Source organism: Macaca nemestrina, chromosome 5, assembly GCF_043159975.1.
Source record: "Macaca nemestrina isolate mMacNem1 chromosome 5, mMacNem.hap1, whole genome shotgun sequence".
Taxonomy (NCBI): Eukaryota; Metazoa; Chordata; class Mammalia; order Primates; family Cercopithecidae; genus Macaca; species Macaca nemestrina.
Genome location: NC_092129.1, coordinates 27,248,779 through 27,266,086, shown reverse-complemented (window position 1 = coordinate 27,266,086; position 17,308 = coordinate 27,248,779). Strand labels below are relative to the sequence as shown.

General features: G+C 34.9%; 1 protein-coding gene across 8 annotated transcripts in view; it reads right to left on the bottom strand.

Moving 5' to 3' along the window:
* The window catches only part of LOC105465531 (cAMP-dependent protein kinase inhibitor beta), a 248,641-nt gene that overhangs the window by 89,787 nt on the left and 141,546 nt on the right, over positions 1 to 17,308 (bottom strand). For 7 of the 8 annotated variants that reach the window (XM_071096376.1, XM_071096375.1, XM_071096377.1 and 4 more), the window contains one exon: positions 7,771 to 7,855. In XM_071096376.1, the coding sequence (XP_070952477.1) occupies positions 7,771 to 7,855 (85 nt within the window). Of the gene's footprint in view, positions 1 to 7,770; positions 7,862 to 17,308 lie in introns of those variants that run through there. The other variant, XM_011713977.3, reaches the window with a different exon arrangement.

Here is a 17,308-nt window from a genome sequence, read left to right as displayed (position 1 = left end):
CCGTCTCAAAAAAAAAAAAAAGAAAAGAAAACAAAGAGAAGGTGAAACTAATCAAAGATAGGCCTGGAAAAGTGAGCCAAGAGTATTGAAATATTTATTTATTTAAATATTCATTATTGCAGCTGGTAAGCATGTGAGAAGTGAACCGCAGTCCATTGAGTTAATGTTCTCACAGGCAATCACTAACTGCTTTATGTGTCTCATGTTGGCATAATCTCAATGTAGTTCACCACCTGAGTCCTTTTGAACTTTTTACTGGCTAGTTCTAATTATGGAACAGTTGATACTAACAACATGATTGAAAAATAGGAATTGATTACAACACAGATACTTAGAACTAAACCCTAGCAACTTTCAAACTCATCCAACTTGCATGAGCAGGCTCTCTTTGAACATGTAACACAACATGTTGTCCAAGATCTCCTTTGATATGACAAACTGAAGTTGACAGTACAGGTCTCTTAGAATAATACAAAGTAGAAATTGAGCTAAAAAAATCTTCCCAGCAACTAAGAATAGGTAAATAATAAGGAAATGGTAACAAAGTAGAACAATTGTCTTGGCAGCTTTTCTAATGTTGTATATGTTTAGTATTTCTCACTGTACATTTTAGAAACATTTTGTTTTTATGAATCCCAAATAAGAAGAGAGGAATTTTTTTTTTTTTTTTTTTTTTTTTTTTTTGCGAGGCAGAGTCTCGCTCTGTCTCCCAGACTGGAGTGCAGTGGCATGATCTCGGCTCACTGCAAGCTCTGCCTCCCCGGTTCACGCCATTCTCCTGCCTCAGCCTCCCGAGTAGCTGGGACTACAGGCGCCCGCCACCACGCCCGGCTAATTTTTTGTATTTTTAGTAAAGACGGGGTTTCACCATGTTAGCCAGGATGGTCTCGATTTCCTGACCTCGTGATTCGCCCACCTCGACCTCCCAAAGTACTGAGATTACAGGCGTGAGCCACTGCGCCCGGCCAAAGAGAGGAACTTTTTACCTTAGTGGGTGTCATTTTAAACTTCTGGATTGTTTAAGGGAGTCCAAGTGTTTCCCAAGATGACATTCTAGTTCCCATGTATTGAGTACCATCTATTGAGTGCCCACTATATGGCAATCATTTTGAATTAGTTCATTTACACTCATTTTTTTCTCTTCTCACCACAGTCCTGTGACATGTACTATCTCCTTTTCTCTGATGTAGTCACTAAGGATCAGAGATGAGAGATTTGGTCAAAGCCTAAGAGTAAATGACAAAGCTGGTAGGTCTAACTTAAAAGCAGCCTTGTATAGTCCCTTACTGTATTGTCTTCAGAGGAACCCTTCCCACATCAATGATTTCAACAACAGACCCTAGAATTTTTGTCTTTGGAGATGAATTAATTACCCACCCCCAACACCAACCCCTTATCCTCCCACTTGTGATCAACCAACTCAGTTATCAGAGGTAGCTTGTTATAATTTCAGACAGCCTTTCCCTTGATTAAGCAAAAATGTTTTTTCCTCTAATTCCATCCACTCAAATCTAGTTTTGCCTTCTCAATCACACAGATTTTTTTGACATGATATTTCTGGCATAATTGAAGAAAGTTAGCACATCTTCTCTAGGACCTCCACAAAGTAAATCATCAGCCACTCCTGATATAACACCTTTTGGGTCTCCTCACACTCCTCTAGTCAATTTTTCTCTAGTTCAGAATTTCCATGCTAGTGATTCACAGACTCTGGAGAATTGCAGTGTCTTTAGCTCCGATCCCCACAGCTCACAACAGTGCAGGGCACAGGGTAAACGGGGTAAATGCTCAAAGAACACTTACTGAATGAAGAAATGAGAAAATGAGTTTGGCACATTGCAAACATTAATTGACAATTACTTTGATCACTAAGAATTAGTGTTAATCTGTTAACGACCACCTTCATTCTTTGTATATATTCCCTTTACTCTCCTTGACAAGGGTGTCTGTGTGTTCTGCTCCTTTGTTTGTTGGTTGTTTTGTTTTGTTTTCCATTTCCCCTCCAGAATTCACTGCTTACAGTGTTTGGACAGTCTTCAAAAACTGACAGTCTGGCTAGCACGAACAGTAACAAGGTTTATTCTTTATGTTTAGGGTTATGCTTGTTTGATTTGGTTAGTCGTGCTTAAAACAAAATGGCTAGGTTTCTCTTTTGCTTTTATTACCTAAGAGAAGAAGAAAACATTTTACACAGTTCATTTGACTACTTCCAGACTTTTTTCTGGTGGTGGTCAAATAATATATGTACTAAATGTAGATTTATGGACAAATAAAGATACATGCTTAAAAATCAATGTTTATTTAGTAAGGGTATTAGAGTTAAGGTCTATTCTGTAGTCTTTTTATGGTTTCAGGCACTTCTAGGCATGTCTCCTGAGCCAGCAGGATGAATCTGCCAGGGATATAACTTCATGAATGCGTAAAAGTTCTTATAGGAAGGACTATGATGATGGCTGTTAGCCAAACCCTTAGGACCAAGACCTGCCTGGCAAAAAGCCACTTATTAACAGTCCCAGTCCTTGTGTAAGTGAGGGAAAATAACTCTTTAAGGTGAATGGATAAAAAGAGTTGAGGTACCAAACTCAATACAGGGACAACAGTCAGGGTTAGAAGGCAACAGATGAATGGCTAAAAGCAGAACTTCGGGCAATTTGAGCCCTGAAACAAAAGGGTGACACAGGTAGGGGAGCAGATTCCCTGTCAGCTGAAAGACTGCTAGCAAGAGGACATGAAGCAGAGTGAGTGCTCTCAGGAGGATTAGCAGTGAACAGGAGTCAATGCATTGGCTAGAATCATGGATAGGGACTGGATGTGAACAGACTAGGAAGTTCACGGGTACACTGGTTACTCTTTTCCATGAGCATATATTTGGAGCTCAGCGTCTAGCAATAATGCTAATACAGCCTGGGACAGAAATTGCTATTTTGTTAGTGTTAATTGATTGTTATAGTACTGGCTGGTATAACCTTGACTATTTTACCTAAATTAAAACTTTAAAAAAATTATTAGTCATTAATTATAATACATTTTCCTTTCACACTTCCTCTGAGTTCCCAGCATTGAAGGAGCAGAGGTACTCTAGAAGGAGACAAACAATCTTTCTTGTATCATCAACTTCAATAAAACAGGAAACATTTCTCTCCAAATTTTATCATTGTGTCACTACTCTGTAGTTATCTACCACATAGCTCAAGACAGAAATTGAATTATTTCATTTTTATTAGAGATAACTTATTTTAGCGTGTTATCTTAATTCGGAGATTACTCAAGGTGGTTGCAAATAATTTCCACTGAAATAAAATGCCCTGGCACATGTAAGAATTATAAAACTGTCTGGTTGAAATCCTCTACTCTCTTGGATACTCTAAGCCAAATTAATTGATCTTTTTAGGTGGAACAATTCAACTTTCCATATTATCACTGGTCTTTTCTAGAACTTCATCTTTATTTACTTATTTATTTATTATTTTTTGAGATGGAGTCTCACTCTGTAACCCAGGCTGGAGTGCAGTGATGTGATCTCCATTCACTGCAAGCTCCACATCCTGGGTTCATGCCATTCTCCTGCCTCAGCCTCCCAAGTAGCTGGGACTACAGGTACCCGCCGCCGTGCCCAGCTAAGTTTTTGTATTTTTAGTAAAGACAGGGTTTCATTGTGTTAGCCAGAATGGTCTCGATCTCCTGACCTTGTGATCCACTTGCCTCGGCCTCCCAAAGTGCTGGGATTACAGGCATGAGCCACCGTGCCCGGCCTTCATCTTTATTTTTAACTAAGACATACTATATATTCTTCACGCAAAAACTTCTGTGATGCTGTGTGCCTTCAGGAGATAAAACAGCAAATTAGTACTATCCCAGAACAATTTCTGCTTTATTAAGCCATCAAACAGTAATATATTGGAATGTTAGTAAGGACTTACTGATTTATTAATTCCATTTCCCCTCAAAAAATCAAGGAAGAGCAATTTTCAAACATTTATTAGGTTCATGCTATTTGGGTCTCTTCTTTGTTTTATATGTACAGAAGTTTTAATATATCTACAATTAAGTCTATCAATCTCCAGTTATGATTTGTGCCTTCAATGTCATGTTAGACAAGGTTATGAAATTATTTGCCAATCTATTTTCCTCCAGTTATGTCTCGGTCGTTGTTCTGCTTTTATCAAGCTGACAAGTTATTTGTATATTGTATAAATAAAATATCCAAATTTACATGTTTTCCTAATATTAACTAATTATTGTTGTTGTGCTTTTTGAAGAGTCACTACTTTCTCCATCAACATAAAATGTGGTTTTTCTTATGCATTACTTTTACATGTGCTTTGATCTGTTTAGGGTTTTCTCAGACTGACTTGGCTTCTCTAAGTTTCTATGTTAGTAAATAGTACCACACAGTTTTAATAATTATAACTTTTTAATATGCTTTAATACAGGGAAATAGCAAGTTTCATCTTTCTTCTTTTTTCAAAAATGTACCTTTTCCAGACTGTCCATGCTTCCAGATGAATTTTAATAATCATTTTGCCAAGCTCTCTCCCAAGTCCTTTTTGGGATTTTAAATGAAATTGTACTAACTTTATAAATTAATTTGAGGAAGCTAACATCTGTTCAACATCTATTATTCTCATCCAAGAATATAATATAAACCTTCATTACTGCTAATTTTTTTTCTGCATAACACACTTAACAGCCAATTGTTTATCTTGTATTTCTCTATAGATATTATTTTCTTAATTTAAGTCTTGTACATTTCTTTAACAGTTTATTCATAGCTATATAATATTTAATTGCTATGATGAGTTTTTTGAATGTTTTTTATTTGCTGCTGTCATAGAAAAACCAACTGATTTTTACACATTTATCTTTTGTAGGGTTACTTAACAAAGTTCATTACCCTAATGGTTCTTCAGTTAATTTTCTTGGGATTTTTAGTAAAATATATATTTTTAGCAAAAAAAATGTAACCTTTTTAATAATAATTATCACCTTTGAGAGGCAGCATAACATGGTATTTATGATTAAAGACTCATGGGTCAAACCATAGAGTTTTAATTCAGCTCTACTACTTATTAGCTTCATGACCTTGGCCTTGTTACTTAGCATCTCTTGGCCTCAGCTTCCCAATTTGTAAAATAGAATGATAATAGTCCATATGTCCTAGGATTGTTGTGAGGATTAAATGAGTTAATATTTGTAAAGCATTTATAACAGTTCCTAGCATATATAGGAAAAATGCAGAAAATATTAGTCTTTTAAAACATTTATTGCATTGATTAAAATTTGTTAAATGGTATTAACTGTAAGTGATGAAATTGGTCATGTAGTAAGCTACTAGGGTTTTTCTGCTTTGTTGAAATCACTTTTTTGTATTTTAATGACATCTCTCTATTCCTAAATTACTACGTTACATGTATGTGTATTTTCTTAAAAGAAATATGGTTGCATTTTATCAAAGGTCATTTGAAATCTATTTGGAAGTTAAAATAGGGGTTTTATTCTTTGGTCTAAGATTATGAAATCACTTTAATAAGTTTCCTGATACTGAACCACTTTCACATACCTAGAATAAACACCATGTGTTGTATTATTCTATTTTATTGATAACTACATTCTTTAGCTAGTATTTCAATGAATTTTTATGATTTTCTTTTTTGTGATACTTTTATTAGTTTTGTTTTTTTCTTTTACTTTTTTAGTATTGTGCTTCTTAATCAATAAATCAGAAAAATGTTTTCTCTTTCAAAGAATTCATAGAGTATAGGGATAATTTGTTCCTTAAGAGTGTGTATTTCTAGTAACTGATTATAAATAGCTGATGAAAATAAGATACTATAGTCATTTAAACATAGTGCTTTACCTCCCACCAAACATTTCTATTCAAGCTGGTCAAGGACATAGGCTTATGCATCCGACAAAATTAGGCTCAAGTCCTAACTCACCACCCACTTGCTAAATGTGTGCATTTGGCAAAGTATGCTTGTATCACAAGAAATAACCATGCCTCCTTACCTTCCTCATAGAGTTATTGTGAGAATTAAATAAGATTATGCTTATAAATCACTGTATACTCAGCCCGCAATATAGACCTAATAAATTATTTTATATATTAGTTTTAATTTTCCTTAAGTATAAAATTAATTTGTATTTATAATTCTACTTATTTTGTTCTCATACGGAGATTCTAGTGGTTTATGTAGAAACATAAATGGTTTGGGTAAAATTATTTGTGTGAAATTAGTTTATAATAAAAGTAGATTTTAATTAGGACATGTTATTCTTAAATTTATTTTTAGACATGTTGACATAAATTTAAATTTTCACATCAAAGTGAAAATGCTCTGGTGAGCCATGGAAATGAACCTATTGTCAATGTTTAAACGAAATCATGGAGGGTTAATAGGAAAGTTGTACACTAGTTTTAAGAAGACTAGGCAATGAGCCTAAACCAAACGTAATGTCTTCCACTCCTTCCTGCTCCCCTGGAGTTTTGTTCTAGTAGGAATATGAGAGGGGGAGAAGAACTTTGGAGCCTCCCCTCAGGCTGCAGCTGACCTTGGGTTCTCTTGGTCTGTCACCTAAGCTGCAGTGGAGAAGCAAGGTTCTCACTCTGGGTAGGAGAATGTAGCACTAAGGGATCCAGGTGCCCTCAAATACAAGTTTTACCAAACTGATAACATTTATATATTATTTATTTATTTATTTATTTATTTTTGTTATACTTTACGTTCTGGGATACATGTACAGAATGTGCAGGTATGCATGTGCCATGGTGGTTTGCTGCACCCATCAACCCGCCATCTACATTAGGTATTTCTCCTAATGTCATCCCTCCCCTTACCCCACACCCCCTGACAGGCCCCGGTGTGTGATATTCCCCTCTGTGTCCATGTATTGTCAGTGTTCAACCCCTACTTACGAGTGAGAACATGCGGTGTTTGGTTTTCTGTTCCTGTGGTACAAACTGATAACAATTTTATGAAATACTAATAAGACTGCAATATGAATGTGGCCTCAGTTTTCAAAGGATGCACTACTGATGTAGGCAAGTACGAGTACATACAGATATCTGTCCTAGATAGATAGATAGATAGATAGATAGATAGATAGATAGATAGATAGATGATAGATAGGTAGGTAGGCAGGCAGGTAGATAGATAGATAGATAGATAGATAGATAGATAGATAGATAGATAGATAGGAGATAGATAGGACAGATATCTGTGAGATACCAGCACACAAAAACCTGTCTCTGAAACAAGTATTAACTTGAGGTTTAGTCATCAAGAATATTTAATTGTATGTACTAATTATAATTCTATTACTATGGTCTCTAAGGAGAGTAGTAATAAGAAAAGCAGTCAGTTTATAAGATCTGATAGGCAGTATGAATTTCTCTTCTATTTTAAAGGCTATAAATTTCAAAATATCATTCTGATGGGCAAGCCCCCTCTAAGAGAACCATTTAAATAGGCACAGCTAAGAGTGGAAATATCTAACCAAACTCAGCCTCTACTAATCACTTATCCCTGGCAGACACGAGTTGAAAATGTGTATCTCAAGGTCCCAGTATGTATTGTTTGCTATTAATTAGAAATTAACAGTATATTCTATCAACCTTATATTAAACTACATTGTTTTCTAAAATGAAGATATCCCACCTTACATTTTCTTTGCTGTCATCTGGCTTTATAGCAACAAATATATTTTTAGGAACATGTTCAATATATTATTCCATATGTTCCAAGATCAACGGAACAAAAATGTACTTACTCCTATCTTTCCTGTCCCTGGCACAGGGTTTCCTGCTTCTCCCAGAGTTCTCTTGATGGAGTGTCTTTTCAGTATAGCATGACTCCTGAAGGAAACAAAGGCAGGAAAAGATTTATTAAGATAAACATCTCTAGTTTCTTGTCTCTTGCAAAAAAGAACAAGTTGTTCCTTAGACAAAAACGTCTAATTTAGTGACCAAATGTCACATGTTTTTAAAACAACATTCACTGTCTTTTTTATTCCTTTCCCCAAATTGTTTTATTCAGTTTCTCTGAGAGCAAGAGCAGGACAAATTTTCTTGAGTAAGCAGCTCCATACACCCAGATAAATAAGGAATATATTTCTTTGTATTATTTTGTTCACCATTCAAACACATCAATTGTATTCTGAGCAGTCTCTCTTGTGTTTTGCTCTAAAACTGTGTAACATGAACAGTTAGAGACATTCTTACTGAATAGTAAAATCAACAAGAAAGCAAGATTTTTTAATATATTTTCAAATTTCCATTGAAAATAGATTCACTAGGTGAATGATAGCCTTTCTCAAATGTGTGATTTAAAAAGCAATATATCCCTGCAACTGTTCACCTTTGAATTTAAATACCAAGGAGCAAGGACATTGTTTTCCTAATCATGAGATCTAGTGATTGGAATTGTTGGAGAGAAATGAATCCAATAAAATCCAGTCTATGCATAACGCCTCACCATCAAGAGGCAATATAACATTTTGCTATGAATAGGTAGCAAATTCACTTGAATTTTTTTTCTGATCATATTCTTTTAGGTATTTATATGTAAAAAAAAGTCACCATTTAAAAACTGGTTATGAGCTTTAAATAGCTGGAAAACAACCGAGTTCTTTTCATTTACATATATACTTCTGTGGAGGTGGCCACAGTTGATCACTGGGTTAACCAGATGCCCTTTCACTCAGGCAGTCTACATATTTGAGCAGACACATAGTAAATGCTTAGATGTTAAAAATGAATGAGACATGTCTCTTTCATTTTATGAAGATCATCTGTTTTTTTTTCTAAATGTGGGGCCAGTAATGTCAACATTCTTCTCTTTGCATACAAGGTTATTCAGAGCAGAGAAGAGTCTAGTTTCATATTATGTATTCAGGGATCAATGTTGTCTGCTGTCTTCTCTTCCCTACTCCTTTCTAACAAACCATCAAATGCTATCTATTCCAGGCTCTTAATGTTCTTCAAGTCACTCTTCCTTCCAATTCCATTTGCATGGGCAAATCTAGTTCAATTCTCCCCAGTCATAGCTTCTTCCATGCCATCCATTCTTCCAGCAGTTATGACATCTCTCACTAGTCTTCCTGGCCTGAGTCATTCCCCTTCCAATCCATTCTCCACACACCTGTCACACTGGGACAGTAACTGAACTTCCAATTTGTATAAAGCCCAAGAAATGTGGTGGAGATATTTCACTATGATTCTCAAATAAAGTATCTTTTCCCCCAAATGTCAACATTGTTATGTTAGCCACTCTTAGTTTTCAAATAGTTTGATTACTCTCTCCTTTGCTTCTCATATAGTTTACAAATACACCAGCAAAAGAATGTTGTAAAGACATTGAAACATAAAGACAGAAGAAATGAACTCAGTTCTAGTAGTTCTAGTTTCAACTCATCTATTTATCAGCTGTTGATTTTGAGTAGTCATCTCCTTTCCTGGAGGTGAATGGCAGAACTTTGCTCACCAAATGGCACAATAATATTAATCCTATCTGTCTCTCCAGGTTGTTCTGAGATTTAAGGAAGTTCACATACAATGAAATTCCAAATATACGGTTACTACGCTCCCTGAAGATCTGCAAAAGTATAAACTTGCTTCTTTTGTTTAACACTAAATTCAGATTGGGACCCAAGAGGTATCTGTGATCACACTCTTAAGTCTTACAGCTTTCTTTTGGAAAGAAGTTTGTTTTGGCTTCCCCCACACCCCCCAAAAAAGAGCACCAAAGGAATTAAACTGTAATATACTTTGATGTCAAAGACACTCTGAATCTAAAAGAGTGGGAAAAAGGAAAGGGAGCTCAAAACAGTGACAAATCTCAATTGTGTGAACCTGCCATTTAATTAAAATCACTCAACTGCCATATGTAGCACAGATATTAATGCCATCTTCTTCAAACTCTGCTAATATCTCCAGACATTACTGGACACTAATGGAAAATATGTACCTATTCTCTGTCATTGTGTTGTAGAGTTTTAAATGAAAGAAATGTAGACTGTGTGCAATAGGATGTTTGTTTGTTCTGTTTCCAAAGAGGAAATAAAAGATATCAACCAAATATTCCTTAATATATAATTAGCACTGTGACCTCAGCTCAAGGAAGTCTTTATTTTGGACATTAAAAATGACAAAAAATGCTGCTAATCCATGTTTTCCTCTCCTTCAACCCCTGAGTTCTCATGAGCATCCCATCCTGCTGGTTTCCGGGTAACTTTTATATGGGCTTTTGGATGAGCATTGGTTGCAAATACTTTTGGATGATACTGATTATCCTACTTAACCTCTTTACTGTTTTGGATCACTGGGTAATTAGCCAAACAGGGCACTGAGGATCATAAACTGAAAAGAAACAGATATAGCATATCTGTGCAGTATTGATTTCATCAGGCTAATGGATTGAAAATGGTAATTTTAATAGTGCTTTTTAAAATTATTGTTAAAAATCAAATAAAATTCATCATCTTAATCATTTTTAAGCATATAGTTCAGTTTATATAGTTTAAGCATATTCTTCATCATATTCATATTGTTATACAACCAATCTCCACAACTTCTTTGTCTTGCAAAACTGAAACTTCGTGCCCGTTAAGCTACCACCTCCATTTCTCTTTCCAAAACCCCTGATAACCATCATCTTACTGTCTGTTTATATAAATTTTACTATCTAGATAGTTTTATAAGTGGAATCATATAGTATTTGTCTTTTTGTGACTAGCTCACTTCACTTAGCATAATGTTCTCAAAGTTTATCTATGTGGCAACATGTGTCAGAATTTCTTCCCTTTTTTAGGCTGAATAAAGCCTTAAATAAACATACTCTAATGTACATACCATATTTTGTTTGTGTTCATCCATCAATGGACACTTGAGTTACTTTCACCTTTTGGATATTGTAAATAATGTTACTATGAACATGGGTATACCAATATTCCCTCAACACCCTGCTTTCAAATCTTCTGGATATATACACACAAGTGGAATTGCTGGGTCCTACGGTAATAGTATTTCTTTTTAACATAATTGTTTACAATAGTTTTGATTTACAAAAAAATTGAAGATAATACAGAAAATTCCTCTAGTGTTCCATACCCAGTTTCCCCTATTATTAGTATCTTACATATGTATGGTACATTTATTACAATTAATGAACTAATATTGATATGCTATTGTCAACTAAATCCCATACTTCCTATCTCTTTAATTTTTATCCAGTGCCCCCATGGTATTTCAGAGTGTCATTTAGGATACCGTATTACATTTAGTTATCATGTTTCCTCTTTGCTGTGACATTTTCTTAGACTTTCCTTGTTTTTAATGACCTTAATAATTTGACAGATATTTTGTAGAATGTCTTTCAATTGGGATTTGCCTGGTGTTTTTCTCATGATTAGACTGTGGCTATGGGATTTTGGGAGGAAGACCACATAGGAAAGGTGCCATTTTCATCACATCATATCAAGGGTCTGTAAATTCAATACGGCATCACTACCAATGTTGACCTTGATGAGATAGTGTTTGTCAGGTTTCTCCACTGAAAAGTTAGTCTGCCTTTTGCTGCTTTCCACAGTATTTTTGGGAAAGAAGTCACTATGTGTAGCCCACAATTAAGAAGAAAGGAGTTATTTTCTACCTCCTTGAGGATATTGTATCTACATAAATTATTTGGAATTCTTCTACACAGGAGATTTATCTCTTCTTCTCATTTATTTATGTTTCAATTATTTATTCATAATTATATGAACTCGTGGGGGATATTATATTTTATACTTTGGATTATAATCCAATAGTACTTTATCATGCTCTGCAAATTGTTCCAGATTGGGTCATCATTAGCTCTTTCAGTTGGCTCCTGTAGTATTTTTCCTGTTGATGCAATGCATATTGCATTATGTATCACAACTCAATATTTCAGCCTTGACATCTAGCATATAGCTCTGTCTGGGTAATACAGCTGAGAAAAGGCTTATTCAAGTACAATGAAAGACAGAGAGTATTATGAAGCAGGTGTAATGGACATTGAGGTGTGCCACCAGATGCCCCCTTCAAGACTGAACTATTCATTTCCCCAGCTGATTATCAGTGGCTGATGGCCCTCAACAGAAACCTTCCAATTACGAGTTGCTGCAGGGCATAAAGAACCTGCACTGAGCCCTCATTTGGCCTGATTCTGAGGCCACATCCCAGCTGCTGAGTTCCCCATGGAATCAGCTTTCCCCTCTACCCAGGAATGTTTCCTGTATACACAAACAACACTAGGTAACCTCAAGTAAGGGAGATAAGGTGAAAGTCAGTATATTGAACACAAGCAACTGGAAAGAAATTGGTTACAGAGAGGAGAGAATTTAAATTGTGAAAAATGTAGTAAGTCAGGTCAGGCTAGGTTATAAGGAATCCTGAAAGCCAGGCAAAAAGTTTAAGATTGAATTAGTAGCAATAAGTCTAACTGGGGGTGCAGTCCAATAAAGTATGATGTAGCCATACGAAGAAATAGTATCTAGCTATAAGAAACCAGAAATTGTAGCTAACATGTAGTCTAGCTATTAATGAGCAGGGCATACTTTGTATGCACTATGTCATTAAATCTTCATTGCAACTATTAAGATCTTAATTTTGCAAATGACAAAACTGAAGCTCAAAAATATTCACTACCTTACCCAAGATCACATAGCTAAGAAGCCCACTGAAGAGATTCAGACTTTACTCTGTATTACTCTTTAAGTAATGCTATTCTACTCACCATGTCTTAAAGAATATGTAATCATAAGACATGGCAAATATTTCATAAATGATAAATGAAAGAACTGGATACACTCGATATACAATAGAATCACAATTTTGTTTTTTAAAAGTATATATGTTAATCCCATACATAACAAAATGTAAATGTTTTCTGTAAGATGATACACAATTAAAATCTTGTATGATTTTAATTAACTTATTTATTTTCTGTATTTTATATACTTTATAAATTAAATCATGGTCTTTCTAATCAGAGAGAAATTAATGATATTTTATAAAAAGAAGTTTCTTTATCAGTAAATGAGTGATCACCATGAAAGTGTCTATGTTATGTCAAGAAAGGATGTAGAACAATTAGCTGTCTGCAAGACTGAAGAAAAGTGAATGAAGGTTATTTGGGGTAATAAACCAAGTGTTTTAGCTTGTGACTAAAAGTTGACAAATGTGAAGGATGTCAACATAATTTATGCCAGGGTTGATTGTTGATTTGGGTAGGGAGAAAAAAGAGTCCAACATACCCCAGGAATTATCCAGAAAAGGAACAATTGGTAAGAAAAGTTGGAAGGAACATGATGAGTTCAAATTAAGGCATTCAGGTATTCAGTGAGAGTAATTCAACCAAGAAGAGCTTATCCAATAGGCAGCTGGGAAACAATATTAACAGTAAGTACAATCAATTGATCAAATCCAGTATATACAATCAAAAACAGTAAATACAATCAATTGACCAAAATCAGGGAGTAACTTAAGAAGTGATACATTTTAATTCATGCATTTAAACAAGCCAACAAAAGTGTACAAATTAATTATAGAAAGAGAAGAGCAAAGTGCTAGGACTAAAACTCACAGAAGTTAAAGATTGGTAAGACAAATGTTAATCAGAGTTTAGAAAATTTACATTTTCTTTTGAATTGCATAGGTGTTATCAAGTAAAGAAAAACAACTCTCAATGTGATATAATTTTTGTTTGAAAGTTATCAGCTCATATTAAGAAGGATCTTTAAGTGTGTTCATTTATTCATTCATCCATTCATATATTAAAAAAATATATATACTGAGTGCTTCCTTTGTATGAGAACTTGTACAAGTTGTGATAAAATGTGGTTGTTTGGATCCCTTGGCACATAGGGCTAGCAATAAATAGCAAAAGATTAACACAAATAGGCCACACAAAAAACATTCTGCTTCATCTTCTAGAACACACATTTCCTTTTGCTCTTCCTAGAAGAGTGTGGGCCATTCTTAATGACCCAACTCAAATGCTGCCTCTTCTCTGAAGCTGTAGGAATTGTTCCAGATTGGTATTAATCATAATCTCTGCCCCCAAGTCATTATTTTCATGACTCTCTGATGCTTTCTGTTACAGCCATGTGTGATAGTCTTCCCCAGAGACTGTGAACATCTTGAATGGCAATATTTTATTCAATTATCTGTAGGATTTAGGACAATATATTTTAGGTATTCAATAAGTGAGCATTGAATGGAAATTCATAAATCTTTACTCATGTTAGCAAAAGGTATATAATAACTTTAAAGAATATTTGCAAATGTGTTTTACACTCATTTTTGCTCCATAAAGTTCAAAAAGGGTGAATTTATACAGTTGTGAAAATATGAACCACTCAAGTGTATTCATTAATAAGTATTCACAACAAAATTAGCATTATTCTATTCAACTTCTCTAATTTAGTTAATATTAATTTTTCATTTCATTGACCTCTAACCTATCTATCTATCTATCTATCTATCTATCTATCTATCTATCTATTATCTATCTATCTATCTATCTATCTATCTATCTATCTATCTCCATCTGTCTATCTATATTTTGAGATAGGATCTTGTTCTGTCACCCAGGCTGAAGTGCAGTAATGCAATCCTGGCTCACTGTAGTCTTGACCTTCTGGGCTCAAGAGATCCTCCCTTCTCAGCCTCCTGAGTAGCTGGAACTACAGCTGCATGCCACCACACCTGACTAATTGTTAAGATCTCAATTTTTTGTAGAGATAGAGTTTGTCCATGTTGCCCAGGCTGATCTCAAACTTCTGGGCTCAAGCTAAGCACCTGCCTAGGCTTCCCAAAGTGCTGGGATTACAGGCGTGAGCCACTGAAGCTGACCAATCTAACCTGTTGTCTATTTCTTTCCCCATAATATATGCTTGATTTCTACAACTGTGACAGTATTTAAACTAACCTTGGCAATTGCTACATTTTCACAGCTTTCTAAAAAAAAGTTAATTAATTAATTAATTATTATTATTGGAAACAGAGTCTTGCTCTGTTGCCCAGACTGGAGTGCAGTGGTACAATCTCAGCTCACTGCAGCCTCCACCTCTCGGGTTCAATTGATTCTCCTGCCTTGGCTTCCCAAAGTGAAGCCCAGCCCCGTAGCTTTTTAATTTACATAAAATTGCAAATAATCTGTTTTATACATTCATGGGAAAATCTTTTTATCTACCATGTGGTAGATACAACGGAGGAAACACAGACCCAGTTTTGTGGAAAGGAGGGTTAGAACTAGACTAGTTGATTTAAAAATACACAGAAATGACCAAAATCCAATTTATCTGAAATGTTTTATTCAAGTACTAAAAGCCTCAGTAGGTGCAGAATGAATAAAAAGGAACTGAAAAAAAAAATGACCAAGAATTAGAGATACATTCATCTTTCAGGTATCAGTTCATACAACTAGTTAAACATCTCATCTAATTGTCTTCCTAGATTCAAGTCAAAACCATAAACATTTTTAATAGGCAAGGTAAAATCAGGTTATCTTAATTAAAAAGGTAACATCGCATTGCACAACTGCTTTTACATAGTAGTTTGGCAAAGTTGACTCAAAGTCTTAAAAATGTTGGCAAACTTTAACCCAGTAATTCTACTGTGAAACTCCTTTCACCCTTTAAGTCCCCAAGATAAATCTCTTTTTACTTTGCTACTGTTAGGAGGAAAAGGAAATAAAGGGATTTTGACATTTAACAAACAACTGTTCTGTATGATGAACTTTAGTAGGCACTTTGCATTTTAGTCCATTTAATCATTGTAATTAATCTATCACATAGTGGACCTTTTGCAAAGCTTAAAGATAGTGAGATGCGTCCCTAAGGTCACACAGCTAATAACTCCCAGAGCTGGGATTCAAACTCAGCTCTGTTCAACCCTAAAGCCCACAATTAATCCACTACACATCATGATGCCTCACAATATTCTTGGACTTTTGACCTGGCTTATATATATATTCTTTTCCTCTATATATTTTTTCTCTTATGATTAAATGACCGTTCCTTGATACTTAATATTTTGCTTTATATCTCAAAGTTCTAAGAAATATGAATGTTTTTGGAGAATTGACTCAAAAGCAGTTCATATACTTATTCATTACCTCTAAGTTTTCTTTTAAGGATTTCCTCTTCCTTTACATCTCATATCAAAGATAATATGTCTTCACATCTGATACTGGAGAGAAACAAGGGTGCTAATATGCCTCCTGAATTTTTGTTTCATGTTCATAGGATGTGGATGGATACAAAGAAACTTGATCAAAAAGGTTTCCTGCTATGGACTATAGCCCAAAGAATAAAATAAGCAAACCTTGTTACCCAAATGATGTTGTAATCTTCAATCTCCTGCAGTCTTTCATCATACCATTATAATTTACAAACATGTTTTTCTATGGATTTTGATTAAGTTGCCCTCATGAAATAATTTGGTACTTACAATATATTGTCATGCTTGAGAACATGGGTTCTGAAGACACACTTACTGATTATAAATCTTTATGGTGTACATTTGGCCAAGTTAACCTTTCTGGAACAGCCTAGGCTTCCCTATAAGTAAAAATATCTATAATAATAGTATTCATCACATAGAGTTTTTAAGAGGTTTAAATGACACACTGAATTCTTGTCACGTAGAACAATGCCTGGCACTACTGTGTTTAATGTGTTTTAGATTTATTAATACTCTTATGCAGGAAAGAGAAATGGATTGCTCCTGCCAATGATATATATGATAGAAACAGTAAAAAAAAAAAAATCACTCTTAAAAGTAGCTTTAAATATGGTGTCTTAGAAAAAAACTTATCACTGTTCTGTTACTATTCATGTAATAATACCTTAAAAGTAACTTGATCTTTGACACATTTGTGTGTTTATATGCATGCGTGTAAAATATCTGGGTGCAAAGCTTGAGGGAAATTTTCAAGTTTTTAAGTATTTTTTTTAAATAATGTAGATCCTACAGAGAGTACAGATCTCAAAGCCAACGAAGAGGCTTCCCCTTTGTATACAGGACAAAGCCCTGCCTCCTCACCCTTTGGATCAGTAGGCAAACAGTTACAGCCCAAGGCCAGAGGTACTGAATAGAAAAGTAGTGGGAGGGAAAGAGCTGGCCAACATTATTTCTCAAATCTGACAAGGCACATTTCTCTACTCCAGACTTCAGCCTTTGATGCAACTGTGCATTACTTCAATATACTGATGATGTTATAGCGTGATCTTTAAAATATGCGCCTGGATCTTAAGAAGAACCCGTTGCTCAACACTGGCAGAA